Source organism: Chenopodium album, chromosome 24 (genome assembly GCF_948465745.1).
Source record: "Chenopodium album chromosome 24, dcCheAlbu1.1, whole genome shotgun sequence".
Classification (NCBI taxonomy): Eukaryota; Viridiplantae; Streptophyta; class Magnoliopsida; order Caryophyllales; family Amaranthaceae; genus Chenopodium; species Chenopodium album.
Genome location: NC_137857.1, coordinates 26,412,603 through 26,432,626, shown reverse-complemented (window position 1 = coordinate 26,432,626; position 20,024 = coordinate 26,412,603). Strand labels below are relative to the sequence as shown.

Below are 20,024 nucleotides of genomic sequence, written 5' to 3'. Positions count from 1 at the left end.
TCAATCCCCAAAAATTTCATAATCTCTTTTCATCCTTCCATATCTCCAAAAGACACAAGTAAGAGAGTTAGCTTCATCTACCTCAAAATCATAATAAAAATCTGTTTCTTTGGCTTGTCTTTGAGCAAAATACTTGATCAATTGATTACAATCCGAACCATCAAGCCTATTTGACTTTTCAACATCCAAAGCATTGTATACATCCTTCTTAGTACACCCAAGGTTTGGTGAACCACCAACTTCTTTACTAATAACACGAAGAGAATCACTAACCCGAACACCACTAGCCTTCATAACACTAATCACCTTCAAATGTTCTTTATTCACTTTTCTTTGAGACCTAAGCAAATGTCTTTTATCAATTGGAATCATAGGATGATTATGCTCCATTAAATGCTGCACAACAATCCATACACCACGATCAATAATGAACTCAACAAGCGCACCACAATTTGTTCGAAAATCCAACCTCTCATACCTCCTAACATCCTTCTTAGAATCATCCTTCAAACCAGCATTTGAACATACATATTTCCTACTTCGCCATATGTTAGTGTTATAAATTGTTCGCACATTGCTCTTCCTTATACTAAAACCCATCTTAAAGGCATAATCATTGTACAAATCAAATGCTTCCTGCTCACTTCCAACTTCTTTGAATATTAATTCAGATACTTCAGCTTCCTTAAACACAACATCATTTGTATTTTCTGAAATAATAAAAATAATAAAGTGTTCATAATCTGTACAAAAATTGTTCATAAAATGGAATAAAATGTTCACAATTACTATACATAATAAAATAACAATTCATTGTCTGGAAAATTGTACATTTCGCACTTGTAGAGAATTAATGTTCATAGTATAGGAATGGAATATTCAGATTAAACATATACATATTCAAAATATAAATGATAAACGTATACAATGCTAATTATACATACAACGAACTCAAAAACATATTCAATTAAAAAAAATTCATAACGAAAAAATCAATTCAAGATTTCATAAATTTTTCAAGTAATCAATGCCAATTGTAAATTGAAATAGTTCAATCAATGACAATCACTAAATAGAACTTGAATAAATTCATGAAATAAAACACAAAATTCACTAATTATAAAATCACAAAATTAATCATAACAATGCAGCACAAAATTATAATTGAAATTCATCAAATTCAATGTCGTAAAACTCGATAAATCAATAATAAATTGAAATAATGACAAAATTAAGCAAAATTCATGAAATAAATCACAAAATTAAGCAAAATTCATGAAATAAATCACAAAATTCAGCAAAATTCATCAAATTCATCGAATTCAATGTCATCAAACTCAATTAATCAATAATAAATTGAAAATCATCATATTCATAAAATATAAAAACAGAAATCAATTAATAAATAACCTAATTAATAATAAACAACAAAAACTAACCTGCATTGACGATTTCGTCAGGAATAACGATCGCCTCCATTATTAAGTAAAGAACAGAGGAGGAAGGAGAAAATCTTGATTAAAAGCGAAGAATAATACAGCGAAGAAGAATGAAGTAAAAAAAGAGGAGAGAAAAAATTGCAATCAAATGTGTAATTGAATGAGGAGAGAATCGAATCAAATAAACCAAATAAGGAAAGAGAAAATTTTGGAAAGTTCTAGCGGGAAACTTGAAGCAGAAATAGAATGTGGAAGCTTTTAGTAATAGCTGCGTTTCATACTTTCTTTGCTGCGTTTTGGCTGGATGCAGCCAGCTTGGCTGCATTAGAGTGTAGCCAAGAATTTATAGTTTTACATGTTATCTTAAAGGGGTGCCAATTAGGTTGTTCAATATCGATTTTGATGTAGATTTTTTGGTTTGGGCTCGGTTGTTGATTGTGCGGTTGTGGGAGTGGTTACAATTGGATTGTTCAAAATCGGGTTTGGTGAAGATCTGATTAGTGATTACATTGTTATTATGGTTGCAATCGGGTTGTTCAATATTAGGTTCAATGTGGAGTTTTCTGTTCGGATCTAGATTGTTGTATTTTTTTTTTGGTCACCACTAGATTGTTATAGCTTAGGAGGATCGAAACAAATTGATTTATTTAAAGGAAATTTGCAAAAAAAAAAAAAAAAAAAAAAAACCACCTTTTAACTCATTTGATTTAGAAACCTTTGAGAATTGCGAAGGATGTTTATTAGGAAAGATGATAAAGCAACCATTCTCCAAGTTAGGAGAAAGGGCCGGTGACTTGTTGGGACTAATACACACCGATGTATGTGGACCAATGAGTACACCCGCAAGGAGTGGTTATCGGTATTTCATAACCTTCACGGACGACTTTAGTAGATATGGTTATGTCTATCTAATGTCGCACAAATCTGAATCGTTTGATAAATTCAAAGAACTTCAGAAAGAAGTTGAAAACCATCTCGGCAAGAAAATCAAAGCATTTCGATCGGATCGTGGTGGCGAATATTTGAGCCAAGAGTTTGATGACCATCTGAAAGAACATGGAATACTTTTAGAGTTGACACCTCCGGGAACTCCTCAGTGGAATGGAGTATCTGAAAGGAGGAATCGAACCCTGTTAGACATGGTCCAATCGACTATGGGTCTTAGTGAACTTCCAATCTCTTTCTGGGGACATGCACTTTTAACTGCGGCACTCACACTGAATCGTGCTCCGTCAAAAGCAGTGGAAAAGACTCTATATGAATTATGGACTAATAAACCGCCAAGGTTGTCGTTTCTCAAGATTTCGGGATGCGAAGCATATGTCAAGAAACTCCTTTCTGACAAACTTCATCCAAAATCTGATAAGGTTTACTTTTTGGGTTATCTAAAAGAAACCAAAGGGTATTACTTCTACAACAAATCCGAGAACAAAGTGTTTATTGCTTGTGATGGTGTCTTTTTGGAGAAGGAGCATCTCTCCAAAATGACAAGTGGGAGGAAAATCAAACTCGACGAAGTTCGAGAGGACGAGCAACAAGGACAAGTTGACAATCAAAGTGCTTACCAAGCAGCTGTTGACGTTGGTCAAAGTCAAAATATGCAAAGTCAAATTGACAATGCAAATGCTCAGTCCATTACCCTACGTAGGTCGACTCGGCCAAGATCTCAACCTGACAGATATCTCGGAGTTGTATTAACCGAAGATCAGGACATCCTAGTAGTGGATGGAGATGAGTCGACAACCTACAAGCAAGCTATGACGAGCCCCGACTCTGCAAAATGGCAAGAGGCCATGAAATCCGAAATGGACTCCATGTTTGAAAATTAAGTATGGGACTTGGTTGATTTACCCGCAGGTTACACACCTATCAGATGTAAATGGATTTTCAAGATGAAAACCGACAAAGATGGAAATGTATTTATTTACAAAGCAAGGCTGGTAGCAAAAGGTTACAGGAAAATTCACGGCGTTGATTATGATGAAACCTTTTCTCCAGTTGCTATGCTTAAGTCCGTTCGAATTCTTCTAGCGATTGCTGCATATTACAATTATGAAATATGGCAGATGGACGTCAAAACCGCCTTCCTCAATGGGATTTTGGAAGAAACTATTTATATGACACAGTCTGAAGGTTTTGTCGACCAGAATAATCCTAAGAAGGTATGCAAGCTTAAGAAGTCCATTTATGGATTAATGCAAGCAAGCAGAAGTTGGAATCTGTGATTTGATGAAGCCATCAATAAGGTTGGTTTTATCAAGAATCCAGATGAGTCTTGTGTCTACAAGAAGGTAAGTGGGAGTGACATCGCCTTCCTAGTCTTATATGTCGATGACATTTTGCTCATTGGAAATAGCATTCCATTACTAGAGTCTGTAAAGGCTTGGCTAGGGAAATGTTTTTCAATGAAAGACTTGGGAGAGGCTCAGTACATATTAGGCATCAAGATCTATAGGGATAGATCAAAAAGGATGATTGGAATGAGTCAGAGTACTTACATCGATAAGGTACTAGCTCGATTCCAAATGGAAGGAGCTAAGAGAGGGCACCTACCCATGTCACATGGCATAACCTTAAGCAAGAAGCAGTGTCCAAAGACACCTGATGAGCGAGAAAGGATGAGTCGAATTCCGTATGCTTCGCTTATTGGATCGATCATGTATGCCATGATATGTACTAGGCCGGATGTATCGTATGCCTTGAGTGCTACGAACCGATTCCAATCAGACCCAGGAGAGGCGCATTGGACTGCGGCCAAGAATATTCTAAAGTACCTGAAAAGGAACAAGGATAAATTCCTGGTCTATGGTGGTAAAGATGAATTGGTTGTTGAGGGATATACCGACGCAAGCTTCCAGACAGACATAGACAACTTCAAGCCACAATCAGGATACATATTCTGTCTCAATGGAGGAGCGTTTAGTTGGAAGAGTGCAAAGCAAAGCACAACCGCTAAGCCAAGTACTTGGCAGCATCTGAGGCAGCCAAGGAGGCAGTTTGGATTCGCAAGTTCATTGATGAACTTGTTGTTGTACCCTCGATCAAGGGTCCAATAGACCTCTATTGTGACAACAATGGTGCTATTGCTCAGGCTAGAGAGCCACGAGAACATCAGAAGGTCAAACATGTCCAGAGGCGATTTCATATGATTCGGGAATGGAAGTCAGAAGGTGAAATCAGAATTTGCAAAGTTGAAACGGATGACAATGTAACCGATCCACTAACTAAACCTCTGTCTCAAGTGAAGCACAACAAATACATTGAGGCAATGGGAATCAAGCATGTTGCGAACTGGCTTTGAATTCCATAGTGTTTTAATCAAATTTTGAACAATGTTGATGTAAAGCACCATGATGAACCATTCAGTTTTGGAGTAACTAAAATTTTCATGCAATTTAAATCACTCCGTTTCTATTTAATTGTGGTTTAGAATTATATAATGAGTCCATTCGATTTTAATAAATATTCAAAATAGGGTATCAAGTCAATGGCTTAGATAAAGAAACACCTATTAAGTGAACATTGAATATGTTAATCGAAAATTATCCCTAATCAAGGTCATATTTTGTGGACGAATGATGACCATCAGTGTCTAGTGTGTAGTATGATTTGTAGCACCGTTTCTTGTGCTATGAGGATACAAATCATTTGCACAGGTATTGGTTTAGATACATACTGGATCGACCTATGAGGATACTTTAAGAGATTTAAATATCGTCATAAGTATTTTCTCATTATTACTATCGGAACTCTTTTCCTTTGACCATGAGTAGTGGGAGATCTCTTATTTGAGTACTGGTCCGCTTTGGTATCTGCCAAACGTCTGCCGTAATTGGGGATTATAAAGACAGATATCAGGTGGGTGAGTCCTCTTAGTAAGAGAAGCTACATTACAAGACTGGAAATGTCCCCCTACTAACAATAGGGAACATGTCTTGTTGTTTACAAGGCCTCTCGAAGAGCGAGACTGTGAAAAATGCATGGCCGTGCTCAGATGGATTTTAGAAATCATCTGCTTATTGACAGTCAAACTCGGATTTCGAGAAACACTTCTGGACGTAACAGAGATGACTAGTAATCTTACTCCGTAGTTCATGAACAGACATAGGATAAGGGTTATACACTAAATGCACACTTGTCCAAAAGGACAAGTGGGAGATTGAAAGGAATGGTGTCCTTCGAACAAGTGTATTATTCTGATAGCGGGTTCAGAATTATTAGAAAGCTAATATATTCAGTAAGGTTAAGTGATCGGAATGCCTAGGTGGAGGCCGCTTCCGATCAGTAATATTAATATAATTAATATTACAGCTTAATCTTGAATGAACCCTTTGGGTCACACCCAAGCAAATATATGCAAACCAACTCGACGAATTAATTCGGAAGAAATTAATTCGTCGCCCGAGTGTTAAATATTTAGACGTCGGTAATTCGAGCTTAGAGCAACGGAACCGATCGTCGGAAGTCGAGTCAAAATAACAAAAGACGAGACGCGCAAATAATAATAAATCGACCATATTCCCAAAATACCCCTAGCATCGGAGTGCCCCGAGCATCCGAACGCTAGGGGCAAAAATGTCCGAGCAAAGGTGGCTAGCAAGCACCAAGCCGAGCCATGGCTGGCTGGTGCGTGCTAGTGCATCGTGCTAGCAGCCGCGGCTAGGCACAACAGCAGCCGCACCGCGCCACAGCCGCAGCCGCACCACGCGCCAGCAGCAGCAGCAGCAGCCGGATGTGGGCTGGGCTCGGGCCGGGCTCGGGCTTGGCTCGAGCCTTAGGGCCGTGGATTAAGGGGAAGCATGGAAAATGGGAGTAAGTGAGTGAGGACATGTGGCACAAGGAGAGTATTGAGTGGGGAGCAAGTATGGTCCCCTACTCTCTATGTGGTCCTCACCAACCCATCTCACATGGTAATGCCACTTGTAGATTTATTATTAGTTTGCAATTTTAATTTAATCTAGCTTTAAATTAATTTGTGGAATTTCATGATCCCACATTGATGGGATAGAAATTCCCACTCATACTTTCCTCTATAAATACCAACCTTGGGATTTGGAGTAAAGTGCTTGAGTGGGAGTTAAAAAGAGCATTCCATAATTTTTGGGAAAACTCTTAAACTCATATAACACTCGAGTTTTGGTCGGACCTTGCTAACCCCAAGGTAGTAGACCTTAAAGTTGTGTTCGCCCTTTTGTGGGTGGATGCCGTCGGAGGCGCGGCGCTTGACATACTCGTAGCTTTCAAGTAAGAGCCCCGGTTTTTGGGCGAAGCTCGCTTCGAGGGTAAGATTCATTATCTTATCTTTGTGATTATTTATTTATGCTTTATGATTTTAATTATTGCGAGTGGTTCCTCGGGTGGGGTTGTTTCCGCGGTGAGTCGGACTCACCAAACCCCAACAAGAAGGAGCCGTACGATATCCATTATCTCGATGATGACGACGTAAGGGCTTTGATAAGGGATCCTTTGAAACCGTGGCCTGATTGTCACCATGGCCTCCAGATGATCAAGGAGGATGGAACCATGCATCCGGCTTACCTTCCCAACTATTATGACATGTACGGTATTATCTCAGATCCCTCCGTTTTTAATTCAAAGCTTCAGTCTTTTGATTATTCTGAAATGGAGACTGTGTCTAAGGTTGTTCCACCCATATGGAAAAAGATTGTTGACCCTTTACCTGTTGTGAATTTGAAATGTCCAATTTATCGCCTGAGAAAACCGAATCCCACTAAGTTAAAAATAGGTTTTGGTAGTGATGCACTTGTTGTTTACCATGTCCATGGAATGTTTACCACTGTCAACTTTGCCATTGTCACTAACCACCTTGTTGATGAGGCCCCTGTGTCTAGATTTTATGGTACGAGGTTAACACCAACAATTGAAAAAGCTTGTCCCTCCATGCCCATAGGAACTCCAATAGTCGTATGGAATGTTAGGGATGTGTCTAGACCATCTTTCATGCAAAATTTCCAAGCATTGGTTGAGAAACACGAACCCGGAGTTATAATACTCCTGGAGACACGAGCAACCATGAAGAATTGGACACGTCTCTTCAAAAAATTCATGAATTGCAATTTTGAAGAGGTTTGTCTCCCAGGAGGAGGGCTAGCATCGGGTATTGTTGTTCTGTGGGATACAAATTTGGTCGACTGTGAGACAATGTTCAATTGTGGGGGAAATTGCGAGTTGCTTGCTGTGGGTTAGGTCAAGGTAAGTGTGAGCCATTTCATTTAGTTAATTAATTGTATATATTAGTTGCAATTGCATTCATGAATTGTAATACCAACCCTTATGTACTGCAGGTGAAGGATGAAGGTGGGGCTGGCTCGTCGGGAAATGCTGTTGAAGGCTCGGCTGGAACGGATGAGGAGGCGGAGTAGAGCTCGGGTTGCGAGGGGCTAAGCTATGAAATGCTGATTATGTCGTCATGTTTAATTTAGTAGTTCGTATGAACAATGTTTTTATTTTAATGTTACGAACAATTATTAATTTGGGTTGTAATCTTTTAATCGACTCGTATGTGTTGTTGAACAATTTGTATGTCAACAATATCCGTATTTTGTGGATTTAATTATGTTTAATTTAAATTATGTTTTAAGTTGTGTGAATTATATTTAATATTGTTAAATTATGTATATTTTACGAAAATCAAATTAGATTTACAATGTGATTATAAAAAAGATTGTAAATTACTATACACCCACCCTAAACCACAACACCCAAACACAAAAACCTAAGTGCAAGTAATATGGCAAAGTCATATAGTAAAAGCGGAAATTAAGGGTGTGGTACTTATGATGTGAGAGACAAATCGTGAGCGCTATTTGTAGTCGACTAGTAATAAATAATAAAAAGAATTGCAAGTAACTAGAACTAATTAGAAGTAACTTAAATCAAAGGGGCCAAATGCCGGAAGGCTAAAAAATATAATGAAAACTCAAAATATAGATTTAACCACATTATATCATTGACCCTAAACTAAGACACTATTCAATGTTTAAAATAGACAATAGGTTAATAAAACAAGTTCATATGTGAATACTACTACTACAGCCCAATCCAAAAGCCCAAATACTAATTAGACAAACTATTCAACTAAAATCTCCTCATCATACTACAACACTACTACAGCAAATTCAAAGTCCAAATAATAATTCAAAAGTATGTAAGTATTTAAGTACTACTACAGCAATCGAATTGCCCAGTTCATCATACTAGGACAGTCAACCCCAATGAACCCCAATACGCCGGATGAGCTCATCATCCGCATACATAGCATCCAGATCTTGTTGGCACTCACCATTAGCCGTACACAATACTCCAACTTCTCCTATAGCTTGTTAGTTCAATTGATTCCCAACCGCGACTTCACTAAACTAAAAATACAAAAAGGCATCAAATCAAAGGTCATAATTATTCATAACAGAAGTTTTGAAGTGATTCAATAGACCAGCACTTATACCTGTTGTTGTCCCAAGCTGTGATCAAAGTCTATATGCCTTGCAACAGCTTCTTCAGTCAACTGTACACTTTCAACTTGTTCCTTTTTCTTAGCTCTATCTTTTTGACGTTGCTTTTTTTCATAGTATTTCCTCCTTGCCTCCTTTTGTCTACACACTTCTTCAAAAGTGGTCATTAACCTTGAAGCTCTAACACAACCCCTATTTGAAGGGGGATCCTTAATGCCAACTCCAAGACCAGTTTGCTGTGATTCATCCGCAATTGTAAGATCAAGGCCATCATTTCCCGCACCACCATAACCCCCTATGACGCTCCTACCAACAGAAGGAGTGGCGAAGGCAGTAGGGCATACAATTGCCATGTCTCTGCTCTGGGGTGTTTTATCTGTCATGGCTTCCCCAACACTGCTCGAGGGAAGTGCAGGTTTCACAATCTCCTTAATCTTCAGCTCTAATTCTTGTAAGCCTGCAATGACCATGGCAAAATCTTCATCCTTCTCACTTGCAAGATATGAAATGGCCTCAAATACAAAGTTCATCTTGTCAAAACGAACTACATCCGTAGTCTTAGATATGTCATGGTACGCAACTTTGACTCTAGTATGCTTGCGGTATATATCTTTACGCCACCTATCCAAGATGTACTTCTGTGGGATGTTTGGCACTTGCTGTATTTCTAGAGCATTAATGCAATGCCTGCAAAGAATCCCATTGCATTCGAACATCTTGCATTCACATTCCACTTCCTCACTAATAGCATTGTACAAAACCCGGTAAACTCGCCACCTTGCCACATGCTTTTTTTTTTTTCAAATTCATTCCAAACATATATTCTGTCTTTAATTAGGTGCTCATAGCAGCCATCCCCAAGATGTTGCAAGCTACTAGAATTACAATACATCATTCTCTTACACTCTCGTTGCACCTCCATGAATTTTACATCTGTGTACACATTCCTGTACGTCTCTTCAATCTTGAAATCTGTTATTAGTCCCCGAATATACAAAGACGAATTACCATCTGCCAACCTCTCTGCTTCCCTCCGATGCTCCATAGCCCTCACATATTTTTCAGCAAAGTCACGTAGTCCGGTATTTCTGTCAAAAAATTCATCAAAAAAATTATGAATACTTTCTGATCTTTAGGTGGTCTTCATTCCAGCCCAAAACATGTGCTTCATGGCCGCTGGTATCCACATTTCCCACTCTGAATACAAAACAACAAGCCACAAGTTACTCTCCAAGTTATAGGTGGCTATAAACTCCTTCCACCTCAACTCAAATTCTTCCATACTCAAACTATCATAAATGATATTTTTTAGCACCTCTTTGAAATCTGAATACTCCTTACACTTCCCTAACTTAGAACCAAATTTGTCAGTGATATGCCAAAGACACCATCTATGCCTAGTTTGCGGCATAACAGCCTTCAACGCTTTTCGCATGGCTGGGTCTTGATTTGTCAGAATAGCCATGGGAGGAGTTCCCCGACTGCATCTAACCAGGTTGAAAACACCCACCTAACATATCAAATTAAACATTACACATAAGTAACATATATTATCAAACATATGCAATAGATCAAGCAACTCCATATAAACCAAATCTGATTAATGAATGAATATTAGCAAATACATGCAAATAGCCAGATAATTGAATCAGTATGTGCAATGCCTCCTCAACCACCACCCGTGACTATGGTGTACAGCAGAAGACTATGGTGTACAGTAGAAGACAGAAGAGGCAGCAACATACCAACAACAACAACTTACCAGCACCAGATGCAAGAGAGGCACAAAATCCGTTAGAAAGCACAGGGGACAAGATGCTTTTACCATTTGTTTGTAATAGACTAAAGTAGTTAAATGACAAGATGGTAGTACTTGTAGTAACTAAGGCTTGATTGCCATTTTGATGCTTGCATTGTTAGTATAAGTAGTATTGGTCTATCATTGGAGAGATTATTCAGAAAATTGTATGCAAACACTAGGAGAGTTATGGCCTCAAGCCATATTATCATTCGCAAGCTATAAGCTTATTAATCAAATACTCAACCTTACTGCCTATTTTTGTGTGATCTACGCTAGTCCGTTGCACTATGGTAAATGAATCACAGCAGGACATATATTTGCAAAGGTAAATATATAAACACCATAACAGCAGCAGGACTTTTAAAGAAAACAACAGCAGGACATATATTTGCAAAGGTAAATGATTCAAAAATTTATAACTCACTTGAAGGTTTCAGTGGTTTCCCGCGATATTAGTGCACAACCAAGCAATGTAGTTTGCCCATTATGGTTAACACCAACAAAATTGGCAAACGGTAAATCATATTTATTTGTGAGGAAGGTTGTATCGAAACACACGACGTCCCCAAAATCATCAAAAGCAGCCCGACTCCTAGGGTCTACCCATAAAACATCCTGCAGAACCCCATTCATTCTGATCCAACCGTTGCATGTGATAAAAATTCTTATTGTTGTTTTGCATCATTTTAAAATAACTCATCATTGCATTGGCATCCCCATCTTTGAATTTCAATTTCTTCTCCCTAGCCCTCAAATTGTGCAAGTCCCTCTTAGTAAATGGCATATTTTCTAAGCCATTCCTCTCGGCAGCAATCATATTATGCATTGTTGAAGTGCTAATACTGACATCATCACCAAATTGAAGCCTACGCTTGACATATGGCACTTTCTCCAACTCATCCAACATGTACTTTGGCACAAACATTGCTTTAGATGGGGTGGGATTAAGGTTAGTATGCTGCAAAACAACATTCTTCAGCTCCCATCTTCCATTTGCCAATAGCCCTACATACACCTTTACACCACAACTGCATATTTTCGACTTTTTGGTTGCCACAGGTTCACCTTTTAAGTCCTTTGACACTCTCTTTCCACCAACCCTCCTTCTAGAATCTGGTTTACCAGCACAGTCACATTTCCAGGTTGTGGCTCGTTTTACCTTCACTCCTTGTACCTACTTATAAGCACTTTGAGCAACCACTACCCCAAATCCTTCTTGCTTCCCATATGCATTGTAAAAAACATCAGCTTCTTGCCATGAATAAAAAATCATGCCAACCTCAGGGGGATCCACCCTAACACAGTCCATGTTAAACATGTTCTGAACATCAGCAATCTCCTCCTTTTCATCTGGAGTGCAATACCCTCCAGAGTCACCAGTCCCCTCTGCAATAATCTCATCCATTTGTCGATCACACTCCACTATCTCATCCATTAATTCATCATACTCCACCATCTCCTCCAGTTGTTGAACTTAATCACCATATTCATCCATAATGACATTTACACCTATATACAATTTTATCCAAAAACAAACAATTTACACCTATTTATAATTACCATATTTACAATTTTATTCAAACAAACTATAATCCACAAAAAAAATTTATTAAAAAAATCTACTTATTAATTCATCAAACAAGCAATGACACGTGTTATCTCCTGGTGTGTCCTTTGTTTTTTTTTATTAAAAAAATCTACTTATTAATTAAGTAAGCAAATCATTCAAAATATATATATATTTTTACATATTCCATATTAATGTTGTAATTATTAGTATATTAATGTAAAAATATTTCACAAATCTTTCTAAAAAAAGGTTAGTCAACTATAAACCAAAAATTATATACTTTAAATATTTTTTTGTACTTGTTTTACAACAAGAAAAAAGATTGCTCGATTTTTTTTGTCTACCTTTATTTATTTGTGCATTGGAAGCGACAATTAAAAAATACAAATATAAAAATTAACCTATCACATACTTTTATTATCCCTCGACGAATTATTTATAATTATATTAATTTTCAATCAATAATCTATAACTACAGATCACCGTGCATGGCACGGGATCTAATTAACCTAGTGTGTGTGTGTGTGTGTGTGTGTGTGTGTGTGTGTGTGTATATATATATATATATATATATATATATATATATATATATATATATATATATATATATATATATATATATATATAATGACATTATAATTTCTATACTTGATGTGTATGTTTTATCAAATTTTATTTGTTGGATATTCAAACAAAAATTAGACTTACCGCGCAAGGCACGGGTCTTAAGCTAGTAAAAATAAATATACACACCACTTTGATGTGAATTCTAATCAATAAGTATGTTATTTTGTTATTAACATATGTTATGTTGTTATTAACATATATATATGTAAGAAATTATTATTGTATAAGATATCATACTATAATTGATTTAATTTTTTAACAGGACACACCATGAGATGACACGTGTCATTGCTGGTGTGTCTTTTAGTATTTAGTTATTGATTGATTGATTGGTTATTGGTTATTGATTGATTATTGATTATTGATGTTGACTCATGTATAGGGATGGCAACGGGTCGGATCTGGACCGGGTTCTAATGGACCGGATCTAGATCTACTTTTGTATCAAGGATCCAGATCCGACCCGAATTCGTTGGGTTTGGAAAATGGAGACCCGGATCCAGATCCGACGGGTCCAACGGATCTAGGTCTGGATACGGGTAGTTTTAAACTTTTGATACCTTTTCCTTATCTCTCCTTTATATTGCTTTGAGGCCCTGACTGGTAAATCTTCTCTAACTAGGTTAAGTCTCGTGCCATGCATGGTAACTTTTAGTAATTGGTTTTATATTAACAGTACGTTTAATTATACAATATAAATTTGTCTAAAATATTATGATGAGTTTATGAAAGAGTATACATGTTAGCCAATATATTTTTTAATTTCTTTTTTGCTCATTTTTAACCCTTAAAATAAGAAGAAAAAATCTATTAAATAAGCAAAAAAATTACCTTGGCTACACCTATACACCTACCTCTATCACCAGGGTATATTTAAAAGGTGATCGATGATGGTGGAATTTGAAACTACGCATTTGTTAAAATGCATATTTTTTCATATATATTTTATTTTACTAAAGAATTGCATTAGTATCATTTTTGTAGCGTTGGACATTACACCATGTATGTTTTTTTTTTTTGAAAGAAGTCCTAAAGGAGACTAAATTTCATTAATAAAAGCCATACGACATCTACAATTGACAGTTAACGATAATGAAAACGAATTTAACAAAATCAAACAAGAATTAATCGGGGAAGAGCTGAGAATCCAAATACATAAATATAACAATTCGGCACATTCTCGATTCGTTGTCTCATACAACTTTTTGAATGGATCCGTCGTCGCTTCGCAATTTTGTGAGAAAGTTAATTCTTGTGCTGATTCTGTAACCCGAATCCGAGCCATAATCAATAGTAGCCCCGCACAACCAGAAACCAAATCAAACAAAAATAAAACCTTGTCTTTCGAAGGAGTCCGAAAAACCTTGTCTTTCGAAGGATATCGAAAAATCCTTGTCTTTCGAAGGAGATAAACCCTTTCTTTCGAGGGAGATATTATTGTAACCTAAGAAAAAAAACTTAAAGAAAATAAAGATTGGGGCTTTCCACCGGTGAAATCCGATGGAAGCCCCTTCAAAATTGACAATGGAGGCTAGAGTTTAGGAGAGAGAAGAGAGAAAGGAGGCTAGGGTTTAATTTTTTCAGTAGGTTTACACCATGTATGTTTTAAATTATGAGAAGAATGTGACTTTTTTTTAATTTTTTTTGTTGCTTAAATTTATAGTAGTTATTTTTTTTAATTTTTTTGTGGAAGAATACCTCAAATCTTTCATTTTAAATAATTTTTAATATTTGATATTCAAACTACTAAGCTTCTAATATATAATTAAATAAAAATAATAAAAAAAATAGAATTCTTGTAATATATGACACAAATTCTATATATAAAAAAAAATCTTATTGTATCATACTTATGTTTATATAGTTGAGAATATATTATAGAAATATACATCAAATCTTTTATAATTTTATATAAATATAAATTTTCTACGCCGTATCTTTTTTTATGTAATGTATAAGATTTGTTTCCATAATAATTTTTCTTTTTTAAAAAAATAAAAAAAAAACTAAGGACACACCAGAACATGACACGTGTCATTGCTGGTGTGTCTTTTAGTATATAGTTATTGAAGTTTCAATCACGATTTTTCATTTGCTTTTCCTCTAATGTCTAACTCCTTAGCTTGATGGCACATCTTCTTTCGAGGTTCCACCGTGCTTGATTAAACATGGAGCTTACGCTTCCAATGCTTATATGACTTGTGCTGGTAATTTATTTCTCTTTCTCCTAGGTTGAAAATTTGTGATTTATTTCTTTGGCATAATTGAACTAATTATTTGTAATTTTTTGTCATTTTTATGGTATATGATTGTAATTTGAGAAGAATGCTTTGAAATGATGAATCGAATGTGTTGATAAATTGATTTTGATTTCATGATTTGAGGAATTCGTTTATGATTTTGTCTGATAGATAAGGATTAAATGTTTTGAGGAATATATTTTGAGCTTGGAATTTGTCTTCAATTAATTGTTTATCGAATTCGACATTGATTGATCATGTTTAGAATTCCATTATAGGAAGACGGAGTGTCTTTTTTTTTTCTTTTTTTTTTGTTGGAATTACTGTATTTGAGTGTGATTGATAATAGATTCAGAATGACTAAGGCTTTGTTATGTTCAAATAGAAACACTTTTCATCAATATGAATCTGTCACATGTATCCATTGCAAGTTTGCAACTGCTTGAATTTACTATAATGCTATATATTTACATATTATGTATACAGCTAGAATTCATACCCAAGTTATAAAGTGTGTGGCTAAATTTTGATCAAAATTTGAATTAAATTAGGATAATTATCAGTTGTTAGTTAATGAGTATGTTACTAAAGAATGACCTCTTCAGGTTTATTGCATCAAATTATTCTCATGTTTCAGGACATTTAGGCATGATTGAGCTCCATTATCCATGCTTTTAATTAAATCTCATACATTAAATCATGTCTTTTGTTAATGGTGATATATAGTTGCCATACATTATTGAAAATCAATCTCTGATATACACCAAGAGGACATGATATTTATGTTGACAGGATTTAGTTTGTCTAAGAATCGCAAATAATGGGTCCATGATTATAACAAGTATCATGAAAAGAACATCTCCTTTTCAATGTACAATATCTATATTTTTATTGTGGAATATACGAACCTCTAGCCCTTTCTTAACCTCCACCGTGGACTCAAGTCAATAGTTTGGCATGGAAACGTTGTTTCTTTAGAGATGTTAAGATTGCAAGCAAGGAGATGATCTCAAGAAGATGGTTAAGAGCGGTTTCTAGAGAAGAACTCTAAACTCTTATACTTCGTATGTATAAAGTGTTATCAACAATTTTAGTATTGTATTCAATTTGTGTTAGTAGCTTAAAGTATTAGATATTATTTCCATGGATACTTCATTTTTAGGTAGGTTATTTCTCACCCTTACAAAGTTGTTTTGCTGGTGTTTTGGCTCATACTCAAATAGTTAAAGTCTTAAAGAATAGTCATTTTTATGATCGTACCGTACACTATTTTAAGATTGTTTATAATATGCAGGTACAAACACTCAGCGACATTACTATTAACACCAACCACAAAAACCGTTCTAGAAAAACTAGCCATATCGCGCGCACCGCGCGCGTTGGATCCCCTAGTAATATAAAAAGACAAAGTAACCACCTTACACACTTACTAGAATCTCAAGTGTCACAGTCTTGTAACTTGGCTGCGAGACCGACTTTATTTATTACTAATATGATATGATATAGTTTTGTGCTCAGATGATGACCGGATTGTCCTAAAGTTAGCTTGAATGTTAAATATATGATTATATCATTCTTTTTTTTTTATGTAAATGTTTAGGTACATACAATATCATATCGCTTATTTATATAATAGTGTACTATTTGTAGTTTTGTTTGTAAATAGATTTCTATATTAATATTGACTTGAAATTATTTTTATTGAACTTAAATTATTACTAAAACATCATTTTTACCAAAAATAATTAATTTTACTAATTCTCTAATATTTTTTAAAAATAAATTAAGTAACAAATGCATTTTTTATGCGGATAGCCACACAATCTGGTCGGACAAAGTAACCCGTACGAAACTGACCGAGTAACCCCCATAATACTAACTGAGTAACCTCTAACACTGACTAAGTAACCATCTATATTATTGCTATTTGAGTAACCACTATAACACTGACCAAGTAACCCCTATAGCACTAATGAAGTAAGAGCCTGTTCTCATACGTTGAAATTCAGTTTAGTTCAGTTCAGTTCAATTCAATTTAGTTCAGTTCAATTAAGTTCAGTTCATTTCAGTTCAGTTCAGCTCCTAATTTCCTTCTCTTATAAAATATTAATTTCAGTTCAGTTCAGCTCAGCTCAATTTAGTTTAATTAGTTCAGTTCTGTTCAGCTCAACTCAGTTCAGTTCAGCTCAGTTCAGTCAATGAGAACAGGCCCTAACTCCGTTAATAGTTAGTGACACGGCTTTATTGGCTAGCTACGTATAAAAATTTGTAATTAATTATACTATAAATGGACCTTATATTTATGAACTTTTTAAAACGAATTTGATGATGGAAATAGAATTTATTTATACTCCCTTCGTTTCTTATTTCTTGCAACAAAGGGGGTGAGCACAATTCCCAAGTCAAAACTTTTAAGGGAGTAAAGCAAGTTTTAATCCCATGTGATTAACTTTAAAAAAGGAGGGAATTGAAAGGGACCACTTGTTTTTTAAACCATTCACATGGGCTGATTTTTGGGAGGGTGTACTTTTCCCTCCCAAATTTTCACCAAAATTCAAATTTTGTCAAATATGCATCAAATTCTTCCCTCCACTTACTTTTCACAAGCAAATGGGGTTATAAAATGTTCAAAACACAGCCACAAATTTTTGTTTCATCAATAAATCAACAAGTTCTACTCCCTCCTAATGAATACATTTCAGCTTGAATTTTCAAAAGTTAGCACTAACCTACAACTAATCCTACCATAATTACCCAAATCCTACATTACCTAACCTAATTAGTGCTAAATTAGGGGCAACATCTTCACTTTGATTTCATCCAAAAGCTGGTTTAGTTAGGGTTGTCCAAAAAATTGCATCCTCCACTTCATCACCATCCCAAGACCTGGAAAAAAACAAGGTTAATATCTGTCCATGGGTTATGAAGAATTCTTTTCACTAGAATAGTTACTTGGTGAAAAAAATCAACCATACTATCACAATCAAGTGACTCAGATGATGAATATGCTGCAGAATGGGCATATTCCCAAATCGTAAACAACCAGCTTCAACCACAGGGAGGAGAGAAGAGGAGAGACCTCACCATGGAAAAGAAAAGGCATATTGTAGATGCAATTCTGCTAAAAATGCAAGGGGGGGGGACTGCCAAGACGTTTTCTATCACAACTAGCAAGAAAATTTGACATTCATAGATCAACAATGTCAAGGTTAAATGCTGACATTAAGAAGCATATGGCACAGGGGAATGTCATTCATGTCAGGTCAAAGAAATTAGGCAGTTTAGGGCCTAAACCAAAAGAGTACTCTGATGAGTGGCTTCAATCTGTGCCTCTGTACAAGAGGACCACAGAGAGAAGCTATGCTAGAGCACTTAATGTTTCACATTCAACAATTCACAAATTAAGAAAGAAAGGAAGACTCAAAACTCACACAAGCACAAATCATCCAACTTTAACATCCAATCACAAGGTGGCAAGAATGAAGTGGGTGTTAAGTCACATTAACCCCATTCCAAGTCAAGGGAACCCAAAGTTTGTTGACATGCAAGACACAATTCATATTGATGAAAAATGTTTCTATTTGAACCTAGAAACAAGAAAATTCTACCTGCTGCCAAAAGAAGAAGACCCCTACAGGTTTCAACAGTCAAAGAGGTTTAAGGTTAAGGCCATGTTCATGGCAATGATTGGGAAACCCTTGTATGCAAGAGATGGGACTCTTTTGCATGATGAAAAGCATGGTATCATTCCATTTGTCAAAAAACAGATGGCAAAGAAAAAGAGTAAAAACAGAGAAGCTGGTACAATGGAGACAAAGGCTGTGCAGAATGTAAACAAAGATGCAATCAGAGAAATGCTTATGGACTACATCATCCCAACAATATATCAACAGTGGCCAGAGGGACTCCCCAAAAATGTGAAAATACAGTGGGATAATGCAAGACCTCATCAAGTGCCAAAAGATGAGGAATTTGTTGCTGCATGCCATGCAAATGGGTTCAACATAGAAATGGTATACCAACCAGCACAGTCTCCTGACTTGAATGTGCTAGACCTAGGGCTTTTCAAAGTAATACAATCCCTCCAATATCAAGTATTCCCAACTACTTTGGATGACTTAATCAAAGAGGTGATCAATGCTTACAATGCATTTGAAGCTAAGGCCAACAAGTACATATGGCTAACACTTCAATCAGTCATGAATTCATGATAAAGATACTAGAAAAGCAAGGGAACAACAACTTTTCACCACCACATATGAAGAAGAAGAAGTTGGAAAGATTAGGTAGGTGTTTTACCCAAACATCTACATGTCTCAAAGGAGCTCATTCAACAAGCTGTGACATTGCTAGACACAATGTTCATCCCAACACCACATGCAACAGAGGAAGAAGCATACATGGAAGTTGATGTTGACTGAAGTGAAGACATCACAAAAAGGGACCCTCACAATGCACAATGACTGCCACACATAACCTTCATAGTATTTTGAAAATTCTGGTAAGAATGTTTGAGTTACAGTTACCCTTTTACCACCTTTTGTTCAAGATCAATGTTTAATGCTTAGGTTATGTGTATTTTGATGAATGACACTGAACACATGTAAGGTAGTCATGTAATATAGGGCCTCAGTATTTTGAAATGTAGTGTGAACTTTGTTATCTTAATTTACTCTATTGCATGATCAATGTTGGTGTATTATACTCATAGCACTTATTACCATCTGTAATGGTATGCATATATCAAAAAGCTGCTCTATTGATGGAGCAACTCTATCACAGGCAACAATGAATCAAATGAGTCCCTTCATCATTTGGTTTACACAAAAAGGCAGATGGAGACATGCAGAAGGGGGGACCAACTCACACACCAAA

The 20,024-nt window shown here is 36.0% G+C and overlaps 2 protein-coding genes across 2 annotated transcripts; one reads left to right on the top strand and one right to left on the bottom strand.

Annotated features, from left to right (window-relative positions):
* On the bottom strand, positions 1-1,479 carry LOC145610709 (protein FAR1-RELATED SEQUENCE 5-like). The gene is made up of 2 exons (XM_081666010.1): positions 1,440-1,479; positions 1-710 (listed from the first exon to the last, which is right to left on the bottom strand). The coding sequence occupies exons 1-2, from the start codon at positions 1,477-1,479 to the stop codon at positions 1-3; spliced, it is 750 nt and encodes a 249-aa protein (XP_081522136.1).
* A 16,870-nt stretch (positions 1,480-18,349) lies between these two features.
* On the top strand, positions 18,350-19,360 carry LOC145610707 (uncharacterized). Its single transcript, XM_081666008.1, has one exon. It carries the CDS (start codon positions 18,350-18,352, stop codon positions 19,358-19,360), a length of 1,011 nt encoding a protein of 336 aa, XP_081522134.1.
* The last annotated feature ends 664 nt before the right edge of the window (positions 19,361-20,024 follow it).

Excerpts from the sequence above, each read along its gene's own strand:
- LOC145610709 (XM_081666010.1), bottom strand. The coding sequence starts at position 1,479 with ATGGAGGCGATCGTTATTCCTGACGAAATCGTCAATGCAG. Across the intron at positions 711-1,439 it reads TGACGAAATCGTCAATGCAG|AAAATACAAATGATGTTGTG; the intron begins GTTAGTTTTTGT and ends TTATTATTTCAG.
- LOC145610707 (XM_081666008.1), top strand. The coding sequence starts at position 18,350 with ATGTCAAGGTTAAATGCTGACATTAAGAAGCATATGGCACAGGGGAAT.